The sequence below is a fragment of the Heterocephalus glaber genome, unplaced genomic scaffold (assembly GCF_053883595.1).
Source record: "Heterocephalus glaber isolate CG9 unplaced genomic scaffold, H.glaber_assembly_v1.0 deba00001140, whole genome shotgun sequence".
Lineage (NCBI taxonomy): Eukaryota > Metazoa > Chordata > Mammalia > Rodentia > Bathyergidae > Heterocephalus > Heterocephalus glaber.
Window position 1 is genome coordinate 887,811 of NW_028258200.1, and position 16,188 is coordinate 903,998.

At 41.3% G+C, this 16,188-nt stretch overlaps 1 protein-coding gene across 4 annotated transcripts in view; it reads right to left on the minus strand.

The window, feature by feature from the left end:
* Positions 1 to 2,710: 2,710 nt before the first annotated feature.
* Hmg20a (high mobility group 20A) overlaps positions 2,711 to 16,188 on the minus strand; it is an 82,206-nt gene continuing 68,728 nt past the window's right edge. For all 4 annotated transcript variants that reach the window (XM_004872062.4, XM_021250067.2, XM_021250066.2 and 1 more), the window contains exons 6-10: positions 15,837 to 15,868; positions 10,075 to 10,150; positions 9,175 to 9,390; positions 8,061 to 8,203; positions 2,711 to 5,025 (exon numbers count right to left, since the gene is read on the minus strand). In XM_004872062.4, the coding sequence (XP_004872119.1) occupies positions 8,067 to 8,203; positions 9,175 to 9,390; positions 10,075 to 10,150; positions 15,837 to 15,868 (461 nt within the window). In that variant the 3' untranslated portion in view covers positions 2,711 to 5,025; positions 8,061 to 8,066. The remainder of the gene's footprint in view (positions 5,026 to 8,060; positions 8,204 to 9,174; positions 9,391 to 10,074; positions 10,151 to 15,836; positions 15,869 to 16,188) is intronic.

Below are 16,188 nucleotides of genomic sequence, written 5' to 3' on the forward strand. Positions count from 1 at the left end.
CTTCCGAGTCTTCCATAAATTTTAAGTCTGTATTTGTCTTTTACTCTGTGTCAGGCACTACTCTTAAGTGTTTTACATGAATTATCCCACATAAAAATTCTATAGGGGAGCCAGACTTGGTGGTGCATGCCTGTAATCCGAGCACTCTGGAAGGCTGAGGCAGGAGGAATGCAAGTTCTAGTCCAGGGAGGCAATTCAGTAAGACTCTGTCTCAAAATAAAAAAGGAATGGGGATCACAGCTCAGTGTGAAGGTTCTGAGTTCAATCCCCAGTACTGCAAAAACAAAAATAAAGCGGGGCTGGGGATTTAGCTCAGTGGTTCCATCGCCTGCCTCAAAACCGCAAGTTCCTGAGTTTGATCCCTGGTACAAAAAACAAAACAAAACAAAACAAAAAACCCCAAAAAACAAAAAAACAAAGCAAAACAAACTACAGAGCACTTGGTGGAGATGTAGGCCGATTCAATCCCCAGTACTGCAAAATAAATAAATAAAAATTCATTTACATTCCAGATACAGTCCTCGTTAAGTTAGTAATCTCCCAAAACTCAAATCTATTCCCTTTTGCACTTTTACCTCTAATTAGGCCTAATGGTGCACACCTGTAACCCCAGTATTCTGGGAGGCTGAGGCAGGAATATTGCAAGTCTGGGCAATTTAATGACTTAGCAAGACTTTATTTTTTAAAAAAAGTTTCTTTTATTAAATCTCTTCATATAAGCTATGTGTACTATTCATTCGTGTATGTGTTATGTTAGAACTTTTTATATACATGTCTGTCTTTCCTACTAGACTATCTGAAATCACGTTTTATAAACACCCTTCTAGTCTCAAAGAGTGAACTGAAATGAAGATGAGCTGATTATAAAGAACTCTGGCTCCTAGGTGTTTGGGTGGAGTGTTGGAAATACAAACAAAAGGAAACCCTGTGCCTAGTCCCTTACTTTTTCCTACTGACCTAGTGTTGTGCGTTATTTACAAAAACCCTCTCACCAGGAAAATATGCATTATCTGCTCTTAATTTCCCAGTGCCACCCCTATGCTCTGGAGACTCCTTCGCCATTCTGCATTTTGCTAGGCTAAGAGAGCTTACATTTCCACCTCTGGCAAGCTTCTCCCTGCAGACACATTATTTCCCTGAAATGGTTTCTAGATGAGTGGATGGACATTAACATTTTCACCTGATCTTTCTGACTCCCAATCCTTATGAGTTGGCACATTAGCTAGTGTTTATGTCTATGGATACTGTAAAGCATACAGTATCTGAGTGCAAGCTGTGTCAAAGGTAAATAAAACAAAGGAAAAAACCCTGACTTGGAACTGCCGGCTGCAAGACAGGAAATTCTTTCAGAGGGCAGGAAGTAGCTATGAGCTTTTCTGTCAAACAATACTTCACTATCCCCACCCTTAGGGAGAAATTATCCTGGTATTGTTTTAATCCAGCAGATGCTGAGCAGTTAGAGAAAGGGCACAAACAAATAGAGGAAGTATTACCACCTGTTTATGTTGACTTTTGCCAAATAAACCTGGCCACCAGCTGTTGAAGGGTAGGGTAGGAGGTAAGGTGGGATCAGGAAATGCCAATTCAGACTAAAACTAGTTTGTTTTCTGGGTGTCTGTGAGGGGATATGGAAAAAGGCCAGGAGGCAAAGGAAAGATAAGACATTCCATTCACTAACACAGCTGGACTGAGCTCAGTACAGTCATACACACGAGTTATGACATTAACTTAAGTGCCTACTCTATATTCATTTCTTCCTTCTCTACTAACCTTGTTCATTATTGGGGCAGTACACAAAGATATGACATTTCTTAGATGTGACTGGGTTCTGGCCAAATTAAGTGAAAGTGTTGAGTATGATTTCCAGGAAGACTCTTGGAAATCTAGGCTTGCTTGCCCGATTTGTACTTGCCTTCTTTCCTTCACTTTGCCAGGAACTTCAAAGTGATGGCTGTTGGCCAAGTGGCTATTTTGGACCATGAAGTGTCCTTGAGAAAGAAACCATGCTGTGGTGCAGATGACAGTCTCCATGCTGGTCTCAGGCTGGCCTGCATGTTTAGGAGGCCAATCTGCTTCTTATTAAAGCTGTTGTTGATTTGGATTTCTGCAAGATGTAGTCAGACTCCATCCTAACTCTGACATTCCCGTATTTCACAGTGGTTTCTGTTCCCTAATTCTGTCCTTCGAACAATACCGTAAGAGCTCAGGTGTGTGTTGTCACAGAAGGAAGCTGGAGTTGAAACAAAGCAACATCACACAGCTGGTTACCTGGAGAGCAGCAGGCACTGGAGGTCAGGCCACCTTACCCTAAGGATCTTAAAAACATTTTCTTTAGACATATTTTGATTGGATAAGTAGTGGTTAATTTTTAAAAGCAAGCATTTAAGCATAACTTATTTCTGTCAAAAGATCTCTTTATCAAGGGGACTTCAGAGTCACTGACTTTAAACACATCCTCCAAGCTGCCTCTAGAATACTACTGCCATATTAAAATAAATTAGGATCCACTGTATTGTTGTAACATACATCGAAGAGCTGAATTTTCAAACAGGTGAAGACACATTTTGAATACGCAATTAGTAAAATGAATGTGCTACTGTTTTGAAAGCTTAACAGACTTGATGATTAATGTGGAGTTGACAAAGCCTTTACGAAGAAAAAGCAGCGGTAGGACTTTTTTTTACTACAATGCAAGTAAAACTAGATCAGGTGGATTCAACATAGAAAAGTTTTAATGAGACAAATGTCAAGCAAGCATATCAACTTCTTTAAAAACAAAGAAAATCTAAAAGTTTAATTACAAAAACACTTGTACAGAAAACTTGGCATTTCAACAGTTCCAAACACAAGTACACAATATTTTTCTAAAATTTGTCAGAAATAGAACACCTCGTCTCCCTTTCCTCAGCTGCTCCTTGTGTTTTAATAAAAAGAAAGAAGGGAGCCTTAACACTGAATAGACAACAGCTTATTTCTTAAGAGAACATGTCAATGCGGGAGTGTCTACTGGTCTCCTGGGACACAGGAATGAGGTGTCGTGCCAGCCTGTGACAGCAGAGAGGTGGCACAGGCCTCTCCCCACCTCACATTCCCACAGCACTGTGAGGCAGGCGTGGAGCTGCTTCTGTGTGTGTGGCTCCATACTGCAGGCTGCCCCCGAGCTCCATGTCCCTGTACATGCACACGTGTCCAGTCACTGTGAGGTGTCCAGCTAGTCACAGCCTTTCCTGGCCACAAAAGTAGTGCTGCTGACGCTGCACAAAACTGAGCACAAAGCAGAAACAGAAACACAGAAAGGAAGGAAGAGGGGACAGAAAGCATCTGGCAGAAGGCAGACACCAACTTCCAGAGCCAGCTTGGATGTCCTTCTGCCACAGACACTGAGTTCTAGCTTGGACTCAGCAGATAAGGAATCTAAGGGGCAAAAACAGTAAGACAAGAGCAAGGGAATGGAAAAATACAGAGAGGCAGGAGAGCTGCTGGCTTTATAGCAACAGAGAGTGAAGGAAAGGGGTCATATTTGAAAAAAATGCCAAGTGGTGGCAGGTGGGCTTCAGTGCACAGAAACTGCATATGTGTTAACACTAGACATCACAAAGAGAGACTTGTTGTTGCTCTTAATTTCCTTGGGACTGACAAACACAGGCAAGGAAAACACAGTGTTGAGAGGAAATGTTGCAGCTACAGGATGGGGTTTCTGGTTTGCACTGGGGCTTTGGGGCACACTGTGAGGGGCCACACTGCCATACACCTGCCTTCAGTGGTGGGGTGCCAAGGCCACAGGCCCAGCATGCTCTGCTTTGGTTCCAAAGATCTCAGCTGTCACCTTCAGCCTTGTGCTCCAGAGCGTAAAGAGAAAAGATAAAAAGACCCTGAGGAGATAATCAGAACCCTCTTCACTTTTGCCGTTAAAAAACAAAAATCCCTTACTTACTAAGGAAAGGGAAGGGAAGAAGCCTGTCTTTTGCACATACTCAGTAGCTAACGGCTACAGAAAGAAGACAAAGGACATGAAAATTCCTCTGTGCCCTTTCTGGCAGCTCAAGAGACTATTTCCAACACTACATCCACCTAAGTCCATGAATCTCACACCTAACCGAGAGGGATTATCTTAGGTTTCACTTAGGATAAACTCTGGGCTTAAAAAAAAATACCAAATGAGAACTACTTTTTCCCCTTCTCCCTGTTGACCTTTTCCTCAGCAAAATGCTCCACAAGATGCTTCCAACAGATGGGGACGGAAGAGCCTTGATGGGGGTGGGGATGCCATGTCTGTGCAGTAGCACTGCTCAGAAAACAGCAGGCAGCGCGGGGAGGAAGAAGGCGCCTTCCCCTTCAGGGCAGCAATCACAAAGCTGCCCAAGAGGAGGGCTGGCACCCACAGAGCACTGTGTGGGGTGCGGAACACAGTCTCAGCTCCACAGGGCACTGTCAACAAGAAGCTCCTCTCTTTGCAGTCACAGCAGGGCAATGATGAGAGAAGACTGGGCCCATCCAATGAGAGAAATGCTCCTTCAGAGCCCCACTGAGCAATGTAGCCCAGAGGTCAGAAAATAGAGATGTATAACTTGGTGGGGGTGAAGGGAAGCAAAAATCACCCCAAAGGCATTAAAAAAAAGTGACAGCTAGGTGAGAAAAATGGAGCTCCAGTGATAAAAGGGTTCAATTGGGAACTGTGACAACTGAAGTCTTCCTTCTGCTGCAGGTGGGGAGGCGGTGGTTTCAGGATCACCCAGTCAGCAGGATATATGCAGATCTGCTTTAACAGAGATGGAGATGACAGGAGACGAAGACTCAGGAGAGAGGCTGTACACTTTCAAAGCTCGCAGAGAATGATCCGTTCTCACACACGTGCCTCTGTATTCCCTTATCTGGCTACCTGGGGTGCAGGGGCTGCACTCACTGACAGTTCTTCATAAGCAGAAGGGTCTATGGTCCTTCTGGGCCCCCACACAGTTCCAATTTCTATGGATGGCTTCTCTTTCCACACAAGTAAAAACACGAGACATCTGGGAGCTGTAAGACCTGTAGAAGGGGGAGGGAAGAGACCAAAAAGGTAGGTACTGATGGGAAGGGGTTAGGACTATGGATTAAAAAAATGCTTAAATGGGGCTGGAGATTTAGCTCAGTGGTTCTGCTCCCTGCCTTGCAAGCACAAGGATCCAAGTTCGATCCCTGGTACCAAAAAAAAAAAAAAAAAAAGCTTAAATTTTATTTTCCTAAGGGTTGGGGCAAGGAGCGGGGTGTGCGTAGTGGTGCAAGTGGACTGCCTCACTGAGATGTTTCAGAGAACACTTCAATCAAGACCGGGCTTGGGCCAGGTCAGCAACAAATAGAAAATCAGCAGCTGAGTGCAGAGGAGCAAATATGAGGGACAAATCTGAAGAGGGGAATTAGTGTTCCACTCTAGGCCAATCAACATCAATTCTCTTCAAGTATAAACCTAAGGGTATCTGCATGTGTTTAACAACATGTACACATATGAACAATGCAATTTCTCATATTGATAAAAATGCAACCACACAAGACATTTTTCAGTTCTGAAACAGCTAAATATTTATCAACTGGTTCAAATGAAACTAGGAAACACATGCATTTTAATGGTTATATAATGTGGTCACCTCTCAACTTAAAATTAACCCCCTGGCCCCGTCTCGGTTCCACTTGTGCCACAAGATGACAGATGGGGCAATTTTTCCATTGTATAGCTATAAAAATGTTTAAATGGGCTGACCAAAATTTTGTAATATCATAATTACTGGATTGTACTTTTTCCTGTTTATCTTAGTGCTCTGTTGCAAGATTTTTTTCATTGCTTTTGCCTTCTCCCAGCTGTGCCTCCTTATAGCCATGTCTTAGACACCCACTGAATGGAGGGTTAGGTATCTGTACTCATCCTCTCAGGTATTTTCAGGCAGGGCATCTTGTCTCTTTGGAATTCAGTTTCTTCATGTATAAAATGCTGGATTTCTAAAGGCCCTTTCCTGCTTTATTATGCTCCTCTAAAACTTGTAGAGCATTAGCTTCCCTTCACTCACTGACTCCTGACAGTGGAATGAACCCTTTGCCAAGCTCATGTCAGAGTAATTAATTGCAGCATGAGTGCTGGGGACATCAGGCCTAGCTGTCTGTACATATTTGTACAATGAGGCCAAGCTAGAATTAATCACAGGCTTCATAATTGTTCCATTTGACAGTCTGGGAGGTGATGTGGGTAACCAACTATTCATAGTTATGTTTGGATGGCTAGATTGTAAAAATCTGTAGTGATGTAACAGTTTACTTGCAGGCATTTTTTCCAAGGACAAAATATTTGTAGGTTAAAATCAAGGAGAACGGTAACATCCAATGGTAACATTCAAAGACCCCTGAGAGAGCAGATACTGCAACTTCCATCCTTGATGTGAAAAGGGCTTCAGGAGAGCCTACTGGGCAACATGCTCGAAGTGGAAACCACTTTTGGCTTCCTTGCACTCACTGCCCTATACCCAGGCGAGGAGACACCACGTTATCAATTACTATTTTTTTTCACCATCATTATGCTCCTTCTCCCAACACTTTCTTTTCAAGCCTACAAGAGTGCTAATTGAAAACACCGTGTGAAAATGAGAAGGATGATGAGCTCCCGAAAATCCCAGGCCTAGATTTACAAGCTGTTTCTTTCCTAAGCAGCAGCAGTAAAGCCACTTCTTTATTCTTCAGGGAGTCCAGCCGTCTCTCAGAAGTACAGTCTGTTCCATCTGGCTATGCACTGGAAGGACAGTAATCCTTTCCCCATCTGAACACGGCCCAAGCTGAAGGGTAATGAATTGTCTTGTACAGTTACCATCCAAGTGCATGACCACGAAGGATAAAGACTTCTGCTTTTGACTCCACTAGCAGATGTTGCCTCATTAGATAAAGAATTATGGGTTTTATTTATTCTTCTACATGTTCACAGTCCAAACCACACTATAACAAAAATTGTGTTTGAGGGTGCTCCTAGACCTGCAGCACAAAGACTCAAATTCATGATGTTTCAAAGGAGTTTCCTGCTGTTGACTCTTGTTTTAATATATGGTACCTCACTGTCTGGTCCAACTCAGATTTCCATACTGTTTACAGATCTGCAGTACAGGACAATTTAATCCAGAGATCATAGGGCCACCAATTTTGGGGATAGTTTACTAAAAGAGCACACTATCTCTGGGAATCTGAGTGAACTATACTTAAGCAGTGATAACTGATGACTGATCATTAGTACCAAAAAGTGTATACTGGAAGATCTCTTTTGGAAATGTACTTTTGACTCCTCTAAAAGGATTTAATAGGGCCGGGGATTTAGCTCAGTGGTTCTGCCTGCCTCAAAAGTGCAAGGACCTGAGTTCAATCTCTGGTACCAAAAAAAAAAAAAAGAAAAGAAAGAGGATTTAACATATGCTACTAGTCATTTGTTGGATATACTTTTTAAAAGCTCATGTTTCTGTTTATTTCTTAATAAAGGTATGAACTATTTCACTGTATAGTTAGTCCACAACATTTAACATATTATAGTCATTCTGCTATTAAGTGGTGAATGAGAATGCTTCTTACTTATGTAGGCATGCATATATGTATACTCATATGTACGTATATATACATATATACACATATATATATAAAATGTCTCAAGGACCACTTATAAATCATTAATATTTTCCAAGGAATAGAAAGATTAACCATTAAGTGATATTTATTTTGTTCTGTGAGAGATTTCCTTGAAGTTTCTTAGCTGGTCTTCAAAATTCTTTGGGAAACTAACACCTGAGAATAAGTGACAAAGCTAGAACTGAGGTCCAAGCACAAAAACCATATTCTTTCCATTAAACCATTCTAAAGCATGCATAAGAAAAAACTGTCTTGATTCTGTTTTCTAAATTATTTAGAAAGACTTTCAGCAACCAGGCAGCAGGACTCGAAATCAAACCTTCAGCTCATTCCCCCGATGCAATTTCAGGGTTTCAGCAGTACTGGCAGGGTCTGAGGACATCTGGTTTCTGACGGTATGCTGCCACAGAAGCATCCCAGCAACGAGTACTCACCGTTCCCTAGCGATCTAGCCTGCTCACAACTTCCCGTACTGTAGCTATGAAGTTTTCATTGTCTTGGGGATTCGCTAAAATAATACTGTGCAGTCTGTTCATATAGGAGTCAATGGTGTCCACTGTTGGTGTTTCGCCACTTCCTGGAGTGAGAGAAGAGGAGCAAGTTAGGGAAATCTTCCCATTTAGCTCAACTGCAAAACATTTAAGGAAATTCACAGCAAAAGAAATTGTGACTCTACTGTGGTCTGCTCCACAGATTTTAATTTTATAAGGAAAAACTTTTAGACCTCAAAGAGATGAAGCTAATCCATACACTCTAAATACTATAAACAGATGGGCTATATAATGCAGCATATTTGAGTAGCTGTATGTAACAACAAAAGGTTAGAGATTCTGCCAGTCTTCTGCTGTCACTGTCCTCAAATGAGAGGATATAAGGAACACCAGTGTTTGTTTTTTCTTCCTTCTCAAGAAAGCAAAAACAAATACAAGGCAGGCGAACATACATAAAGGGAAAGCTTCTCCTTAGGATTTATTCCTCAGTTTCTATTGTTCTGAATATCAAGTAAAGCTTAATGGAAAAGAAAATAGGTTCTATTAAAATAGACATAGATAAAAATTTATATGACCAGAAGAGTCTGCAATTTTGGACGATTTTAGTCAACACCAACTTTTTTTGTAGTGTGATGCAAGAGATTGAAAGCAGGGCCTTGCATGTATTAGGCAAACACTCTTCCACTGAGCTACAACTCTAGCCCTACCCCTCCTCCTTTTATTTTTTTCCCTTCCTCCTCTGAGATAAGTTTCACTATGTAGCCAAGGCTGGCCCCTAACTCCCAATCTTCCTGTCTCAGCCTCCCCAATGCTGGGATTACAGATGTGTGCCTCCATGTCCAGCGAGTACTGACAGTCTAATACATGATCCACAGAATATCTTTTTTTAAAATTAGTATACATTTGTGATACATAATACTACAGAAAACCTTGAGGGGGAAAAAACTTATCTTACTGATTTTCCTCTTAGGGAGACTTCAGCCTCCACACATCAACACCAACATAAAGAAGAGCTCCCTACCCCACCACCAGAAATGCTGGAGAGGGATGACATTACCAGGCAAGGGCATGCTGGCAAAGCTGCTAGTCAGCACCTGCCGCAGGGTCTCCAGGTGCTGCTGTAGGACTGTGTTGCGGCTGCGCTCCTGGATCACATCCACTTCCAGCTTCTCCACAGCTGTGCGCATGCTTTCCACGTGCTTCTGCAGGGCTGCATTCCTCTCCTCGAACTCCATGTTGGACTTTCGGAGCTGTCGTAGCTCGGCTTCTCGAGCTGGGGACCCGCCCAGAACACAGGCAGCTTGAAGAGACGTCTTGGAGGGGTCCCATGCCTCTTATAGGAAGTTCTGCTCAGCAGCTCTCATTAGCTACCCCACCTCATCTCCTTACTCTCATTACTGCACTCTAGACAGCAGTTTCAGCAATGAAATGCCTGGCTCCCCAGAGGTATTTTAATTCTGAAAGCTGTATATGCTGTACGTTAGATTGCAGCAAACAGTAGCAATTCCTGGTATAGTTTTTTTTGAGGGGGTTAGATTTTGCTTTATAAAATTATGCAGTCTGAAGCCTGAGGGGACAGTAAGGTGGATCCTGGAAGCCTGGCCAGGCCCAGCTACATGGTGCTCATCTGTACCTCAAGGGGAGCAGCTCTGCAATCACTCACTCTGTTTTGGGCTCCTGTGTAAGCTTTCACTGGTACACAGGGTTCCAGCTACCAAGCTGGAAGCAACTGCTCTCATGATTTATATCTGTTTCTTTTGATCCAGAGACTAAGAAGCTTTACAACACTGGCCTACCTTTCATTCACTGGTCTTTGAGTAGCTGCTTTTATTACAGAATGAAACAGAAGCAGGAGGGGTATCACTACCACTGCTTTCAAGCAATGAACTCATTTGGGGAATTAAATCCCCTGTGTCAAAGGCCTGAGGACACAAAAGTACTGTACTGTTGTAATCACCTTTGCTGTGGTTCAGGAACTCCTCTGTAAATATAGGGATGTCAAATACCGACCGTTCCTTGACTTCTGTTTCTTTCTATGAATCAAGAACAAAAGTTAATTATTAAAAGCTGAATTAAATAGTAGTGCCTGAGGCACAATGATCATGTCTTCCTTAAAGAAATAGGGTGAGCAAGAATCAGTTTAGGTGAGCCCGTGAGGGGACTGTTCTCCCCTTTTCACTGGAATTGGACTTCATAGAGCTCCAGGAGTTAAGTAGTCAGTTTTCTCAGGGGTACATCTGCTGTGCAATGAGAAACCTTAAATAAAAATCTACATGTATTCCTCTCGTGGAGAATCTGGAAACCATTTCTTAGTTCTGTGCTTTGAATACTCAACAGTATACATCTGTGAAAGGGGTTGGGGCAAGAACGGAGTAATTGGTCATGCTGGTCCAATGCTCTCTGAGGTAATTTGCAGAGCGGACAGTAAGAATTGTAAGCAGAGCTCTGGCAGCCATGAACAATAATATTGATATTCTACTGGTACTTCTATTTGTCAGAAAAGAACAGTCTATATAGAGGGAACAGTTTTTGGGGCTCTTACAGACTTTCTTCAGGAAGAACAAACAAAACCAGGAAGTCAGAAATAACCAGGCTCTATAAGTGAGAAAGCTTAAGAATTATGAGTTAGAAAAGGAATAATGAAGCCTGAAATTAACTCAACAATAAGCCATTAAAATAAAGTCTCACAAAACCACTGCAAAATAGATTCAACAATGATCCTTAAGAATAAAGTCAATATTTCAAGATGCTTTGGCTGCCATTTCTTCAATGAAATTGAAGTTGAAAGTATAATGAATATAATTATAAGCGTCTTAATGTGGTGTTCAAAATCTTGCATAACATAAGATGGTAAAGAGAACAGTAAGAAATGAATACTGAAGAAATTGCTAGTAAACCCTGAAGATTCTAAAACCTTTGTAACATGAAAAAAAGTACACAAAATACCTAGAATTAATTCTTATAAAAACATGCTTAAATTTAGAGAAAGGCTGTTACCTTTTCTTTTTCTCGTTACTACCACATTTGCCTTTGAAAGCAAGAATGCTCTGGTGCCCAGCAGAAGAGCTGAGCAGTCAGCAGCCTAGGAGCATTGTGATGGCTGTGCTCCTGTCTCTGACCCGTGTCTGCCTAGCAAAGGGAGATGAGCCTCAGGAATGGCCTGTCAGTGGCAGTGGGAAAGACAGACACTTAAGATGGAAATATGAAACACTGTGTATTTACTCGAGGAACCATTTCAGAGCACTTAATTTTTGCTCTTTTTTTCTTCCCACTAAAAGAAAAAAAGTTTCCCCAAAACAATTTAAAAATAAACAACCAAGGGGCCGGGGATTTAGCTCCATGGTCCTGCCACCTGCCTTGCAAGCGCAAGGTCCCAAGCTCGATCCCTGGTACTAAAAAAAAAAAACAACCAAATTATCATTGGAAACCCCAAGTTTCAAATGCAGAGCTCTACCTCGAGCCAGTTCCTAGTGGATTTCAATGAGAACTAACGTGTGGGCAAGAAAGGCTGGTTCCAGAAGAGATCTTAGACACATTTCCCTGTGGCTTTCTCTTAATTTTGCTGGCTTACCATATGCTTTTTACTTTGTTACTGGGTTTTTGGGGAAAACTTAAAACTTATGATATACAACCTAACATGTACAATGCACACTAGATTCAAGAGTAAGACCGCAAGTAATTTAGAATAAGGTCTTAGGATTTTAATCATCCTACCTTGTTCAGTCTCCACCTTCACTACACAGGCATAGATATCAGTTACCTGGCTATCAGTCTTAGTATCTGCCAGTCAGAGCGGTAAGTGTATATTTGTGCATATGTGTATGTGCACACAGTGGTATTGGTGGGGTTTGGCTCCCGTTACCACGGTACAAAGAGACTGCTCCAAGGTCTTGACTCCTTAGCCTGGTAATTCTGTTCTCTTCTTTGCCTCAGCTGCCCATTATGTTAAGGGCAGAGGATAACCCCACATCGGCGCACTAACACACTACCCCTTGGTGCAGATTCTTAAGAGTGCAAAATAAGAAACATTGAAGTAATTAGATGAAACTGTTCAGCCTCTGAAAGCAACAGAGAAATTCAACTTAACGGAAGAGTGGTAATAAAAACCATCAGCACTCTTCTATTACTGACTGCATTACTCGGCATGGAGAAGATCCTCCTGGGGGTGCAGATATACTTAAACTGCTCCAAGGATCGCTCAAGGGATTAAAATCATAAGGATTTGATTACCTTCTCATTGAAAGGGTCTAATTTGTTCAGGCTGAGTGTCATTTTGTCATTTCTCATAAATTAAAGGAGAAACAAAATTATTGTTTCTATCATGTCCTCACATGAGGCGTAGACACTTTCTTGAGAGTAACACAAGCGGACTCCTGGGTCTAGTGGCCTGGCTTTTGAACTCACAGTGGCATTCAGAACACTTTTCACTGGGTTTTCATTCTATGTATTGAGAGGAGGGTAACAGAACAGAGGCCCTTTTGAACTGAATCTATTTTGCTGTGATCTAGGCTCAGGGCCAGAATTTCAGAGTGTGTGATATGCTTCTTTCAAGTGTCCTTTACTTTGGGGAATGCTCTTAATATTGTGTGCCATGCTGAAGTGCCCCATTGCTGTGCCGAATGGCTTTCAGGTCAGCATTTTTTAAGCTCTTAGATGCTCTCTCCAGTGCCTGCCTAGGTAATAATGTCTCAGGGAGCCAAGTACATTAGAAATACAATAGATTTCTTTACTAGTCACAAAACAATCTCTCTGTCTCTGTCCACCCTCCCCACCCTGCCACGTGCTAGGAATTGAACCCAGGGCCTTGCACATGCTAGGCTAGTGCTCTACCACTGAGCTACACCCCCAAACCACAAACCAAATAATTTCTTAACTAACAACACATTTTGCTGACATCTCAGGCAACAAGGCCCATTTTCACTTTTCAACACTGTTTAGTTTATTCCATATAGTATTGCATTGTGCTGCCAAGAGTGCTAGACAGTGATATAGAAGCCTGAGTTTCTGCCACACTTCTGCCTCTTAGTTCAGTAAGTGATTCTGGGTATATTCTTTCCTGTCTTAGGCAAATCACTTCCCTCACAGGCAAAGTAAGCTGGCTGGTGGAGAGAATCTCTGAGGTCTTAGGATTCTAAGAGGAGCACAGACCATTCTATCACATATCTCATTTTATTCTTCATAAGGGAAATGGATGTGAATTGAGGATCTATGTTTTAGGAATTTTGCAAGATACAGTACTTGCTCTTTTATTAGCTTATTCATAACTGTCTAACACTCCCACCTGCCCCATAGAGCCCCCGCCCCAACAATAAAAAACAAAATGTGGGTCATCTTTAAGCCTAATTCTGTTCCTCATTTCTTTATGGAACCTTTTGTGGCTGTTTTTCAGCTATAATGCTTTCCTGTTTCTATGAACTATTATACTAAGAAGTTATACTTATGAAAAATATTATATAAACTGTGTGAGACAGTGTCTTGCTAAGCTGCCCTCCTGCCTCAGCCTCCCAGAGTGGTGAGATTACACACATGTGCTACCATACCTGGCTAAAGATAGTTTTAAATATGTTTAAAAACAATTTAAAAGCTTTCAAACCAGTTCTCTTATACTGCGATTCTTCTGAGATTACCTAGTTTAGGAAATAATATTAATGAAAAATAAAAACTGAAGAGACATTAATTTGGTTAATGACCTAAAAGACTTTTATAGTGATATGGGCATACTGATGCACAGATATACAAAACCTACTCTGCACACATTTGAGAATCTACTGCTGCTCCTTCTCCTACTTAGCCCCCTCTCCTTTGGTCTAACTAGTCTCTAATCCTGAAATAAAAAATCAGACTCCTCCCTTTTCAAAACTCATAGAATTTATAGAAATTCATATATTACTAATATCATTAATAAAAAGCTTTACTTTTCAGGTAGCTTCTATAATTGATTAAATTTACCTAATTTTTTCTGACTGTAACTATCAACCTTATTGAAGACAAAAATGCTACATACAGTTTGGCCAAGAAAATCCATACTGATGAAATGAGTCAGTGATTTATTAGGAAATCTGAGATCTAATGTTTCAGACTATTGTCCAAATTCTCTTTTGCAACTATTAAGGACGGGGTGTAATAAAGCAGGGGAAAAAATACAGAGATTTCATGATATTGGTGGTTGGGTACACAGACTAAGAGGAAATGAATACTAATTGTATAAGTCTCTGGTAAAATGGAAAGGTTGCAACATTATTCAACTGTCATTTAAATACAAAGTATACATAGTTTCTCAAACAAAACTATTCATAACACTTCATCCTAGAGCAAAGAAATGTCACATATAACTATACTACATTTAACTAGGAAATACATGAATAAAATGCTAATGTTTACTATGCTTCCTGCTTTGTAATTGATGTATCTGACTTATGAATTTCAATCTTTATTTTTGATGTTTCTGAAGTTACCAACATCAAATTAGGTATGAGAACTACACTCTCAAGATAAGTAGTTATTAATATGAAAAATGGATTTCCTTGATTTAGTAAAAAACCAACTAATTGTAAGAGGGCACCTGAGAAATTCTTTTTTTCAAATTCCCACTGTTAACTCTGGGTTCTCATATCTCCTCCATGCAAGAGCGGGATGTTAGGTGGCATGGGCTAGATACAGACAGAAACTAGACCTGGTCTGCCCTCAAAGGGCTCATAATCCAAGAGTGTGAATAACACAGATTCTTGGATAACTGCAACACCAGGCCATATCAGCTAAGTGCGTAAGAGAAACAGAGAGCCTTGAGAGTTAAAGAAAGCTGGAGGAAACAAGAAGTTTGAAGGAGAAAACGGAAATAGTGTTTGAAAGATGACTAGGATTTTGAGTCAGAAATGTGAGGATAGGGAGGCCATGAAGAATGGTGTGTGTGTGTGGGGAAGTAGACTCATGAAAGGCGCAGTAGGAGCACAGACCTGAGGCAGGGTAGGGCGGGGCTAAGGTATTTGGAATGAGACCTTGGGACTTAATTTAGAGAAGAATGGATAGCTGAGTTTGAATGTGATTTAGAAAGCAATGAGGAGCTACTGAGCATTTTAAAGCACGGAATTGCCAAAGATTTTATTTTCTTTACAACCATATATACACACAGCACAGCAATACACACAGCACAGCCAACACACACAGGCCCAAATCTCCCATACACACAGGATCACAGGCTTAAATCCTGTCAATGGAGTTGAACCACACAGGAGGGAAGAAGCCAGCAAATAAACATGTGCTGTGAGGTGGAGGAGCAAGAAAGGAGGGATAGGAACTACCGTCATTTATATTTTGTAGACATTGTAGCCAAGTGGTTTATTTTAACCAAATGCTGGATTCCGTCTCTCTAGAGTAAGACTATGGCATGTGGTGATGACAAGCTATGGTCAAGTTGGACCTTTTAGCTGGCTCTCACTTCTATACCTCACTTTGAATTCCAGCCACCTTTACCATTTAAACCTAATAACATTCTTAGATCACATGAACATATCAGAGCTAGGGGTTGTAGTTCAGAGAGACTCAGACCTAAGTGTCTGTCATATGTTAAGAACCACTGAGCTAAAGCAACTCATTCAGTCTGAATTATGGGACTGGCAATCCTGTGCCACTCATTAAAACCAACAACAACAACCACCCAAACAAAATCCAACAGCAGTTCAAACAGCAATGTATGTGATAGGCAGACAGAAGGCTAATTACCTCATGATCATGGGTCGCCTGTCGGGCTGTATCTAAAAATAGGAAAGACCAAGAAAATATTAAGTTGAAAGAGAAAACAATAGCAAAACCCAAATATATGACTGTGCCAAACTATAATCCCTCCTGGTACACGCAGGTGCTCACAAAGTATGGCATTTGGCCTCATGGCTTTATTAATTGGTCAGTTGACAAAAGTTAAAGGAAACCTACACCTACAGAGTATACCATTAGGCACATGAGAAAAACAAAGTTCTCACCTTTAGGAGAACAGGGTGGGAGGTAGGCAGGAAACACATACCAAGGGCTGTTTGCACAACATTATGATTTTAGCAGGCTAGATGCCCAAGTGTGG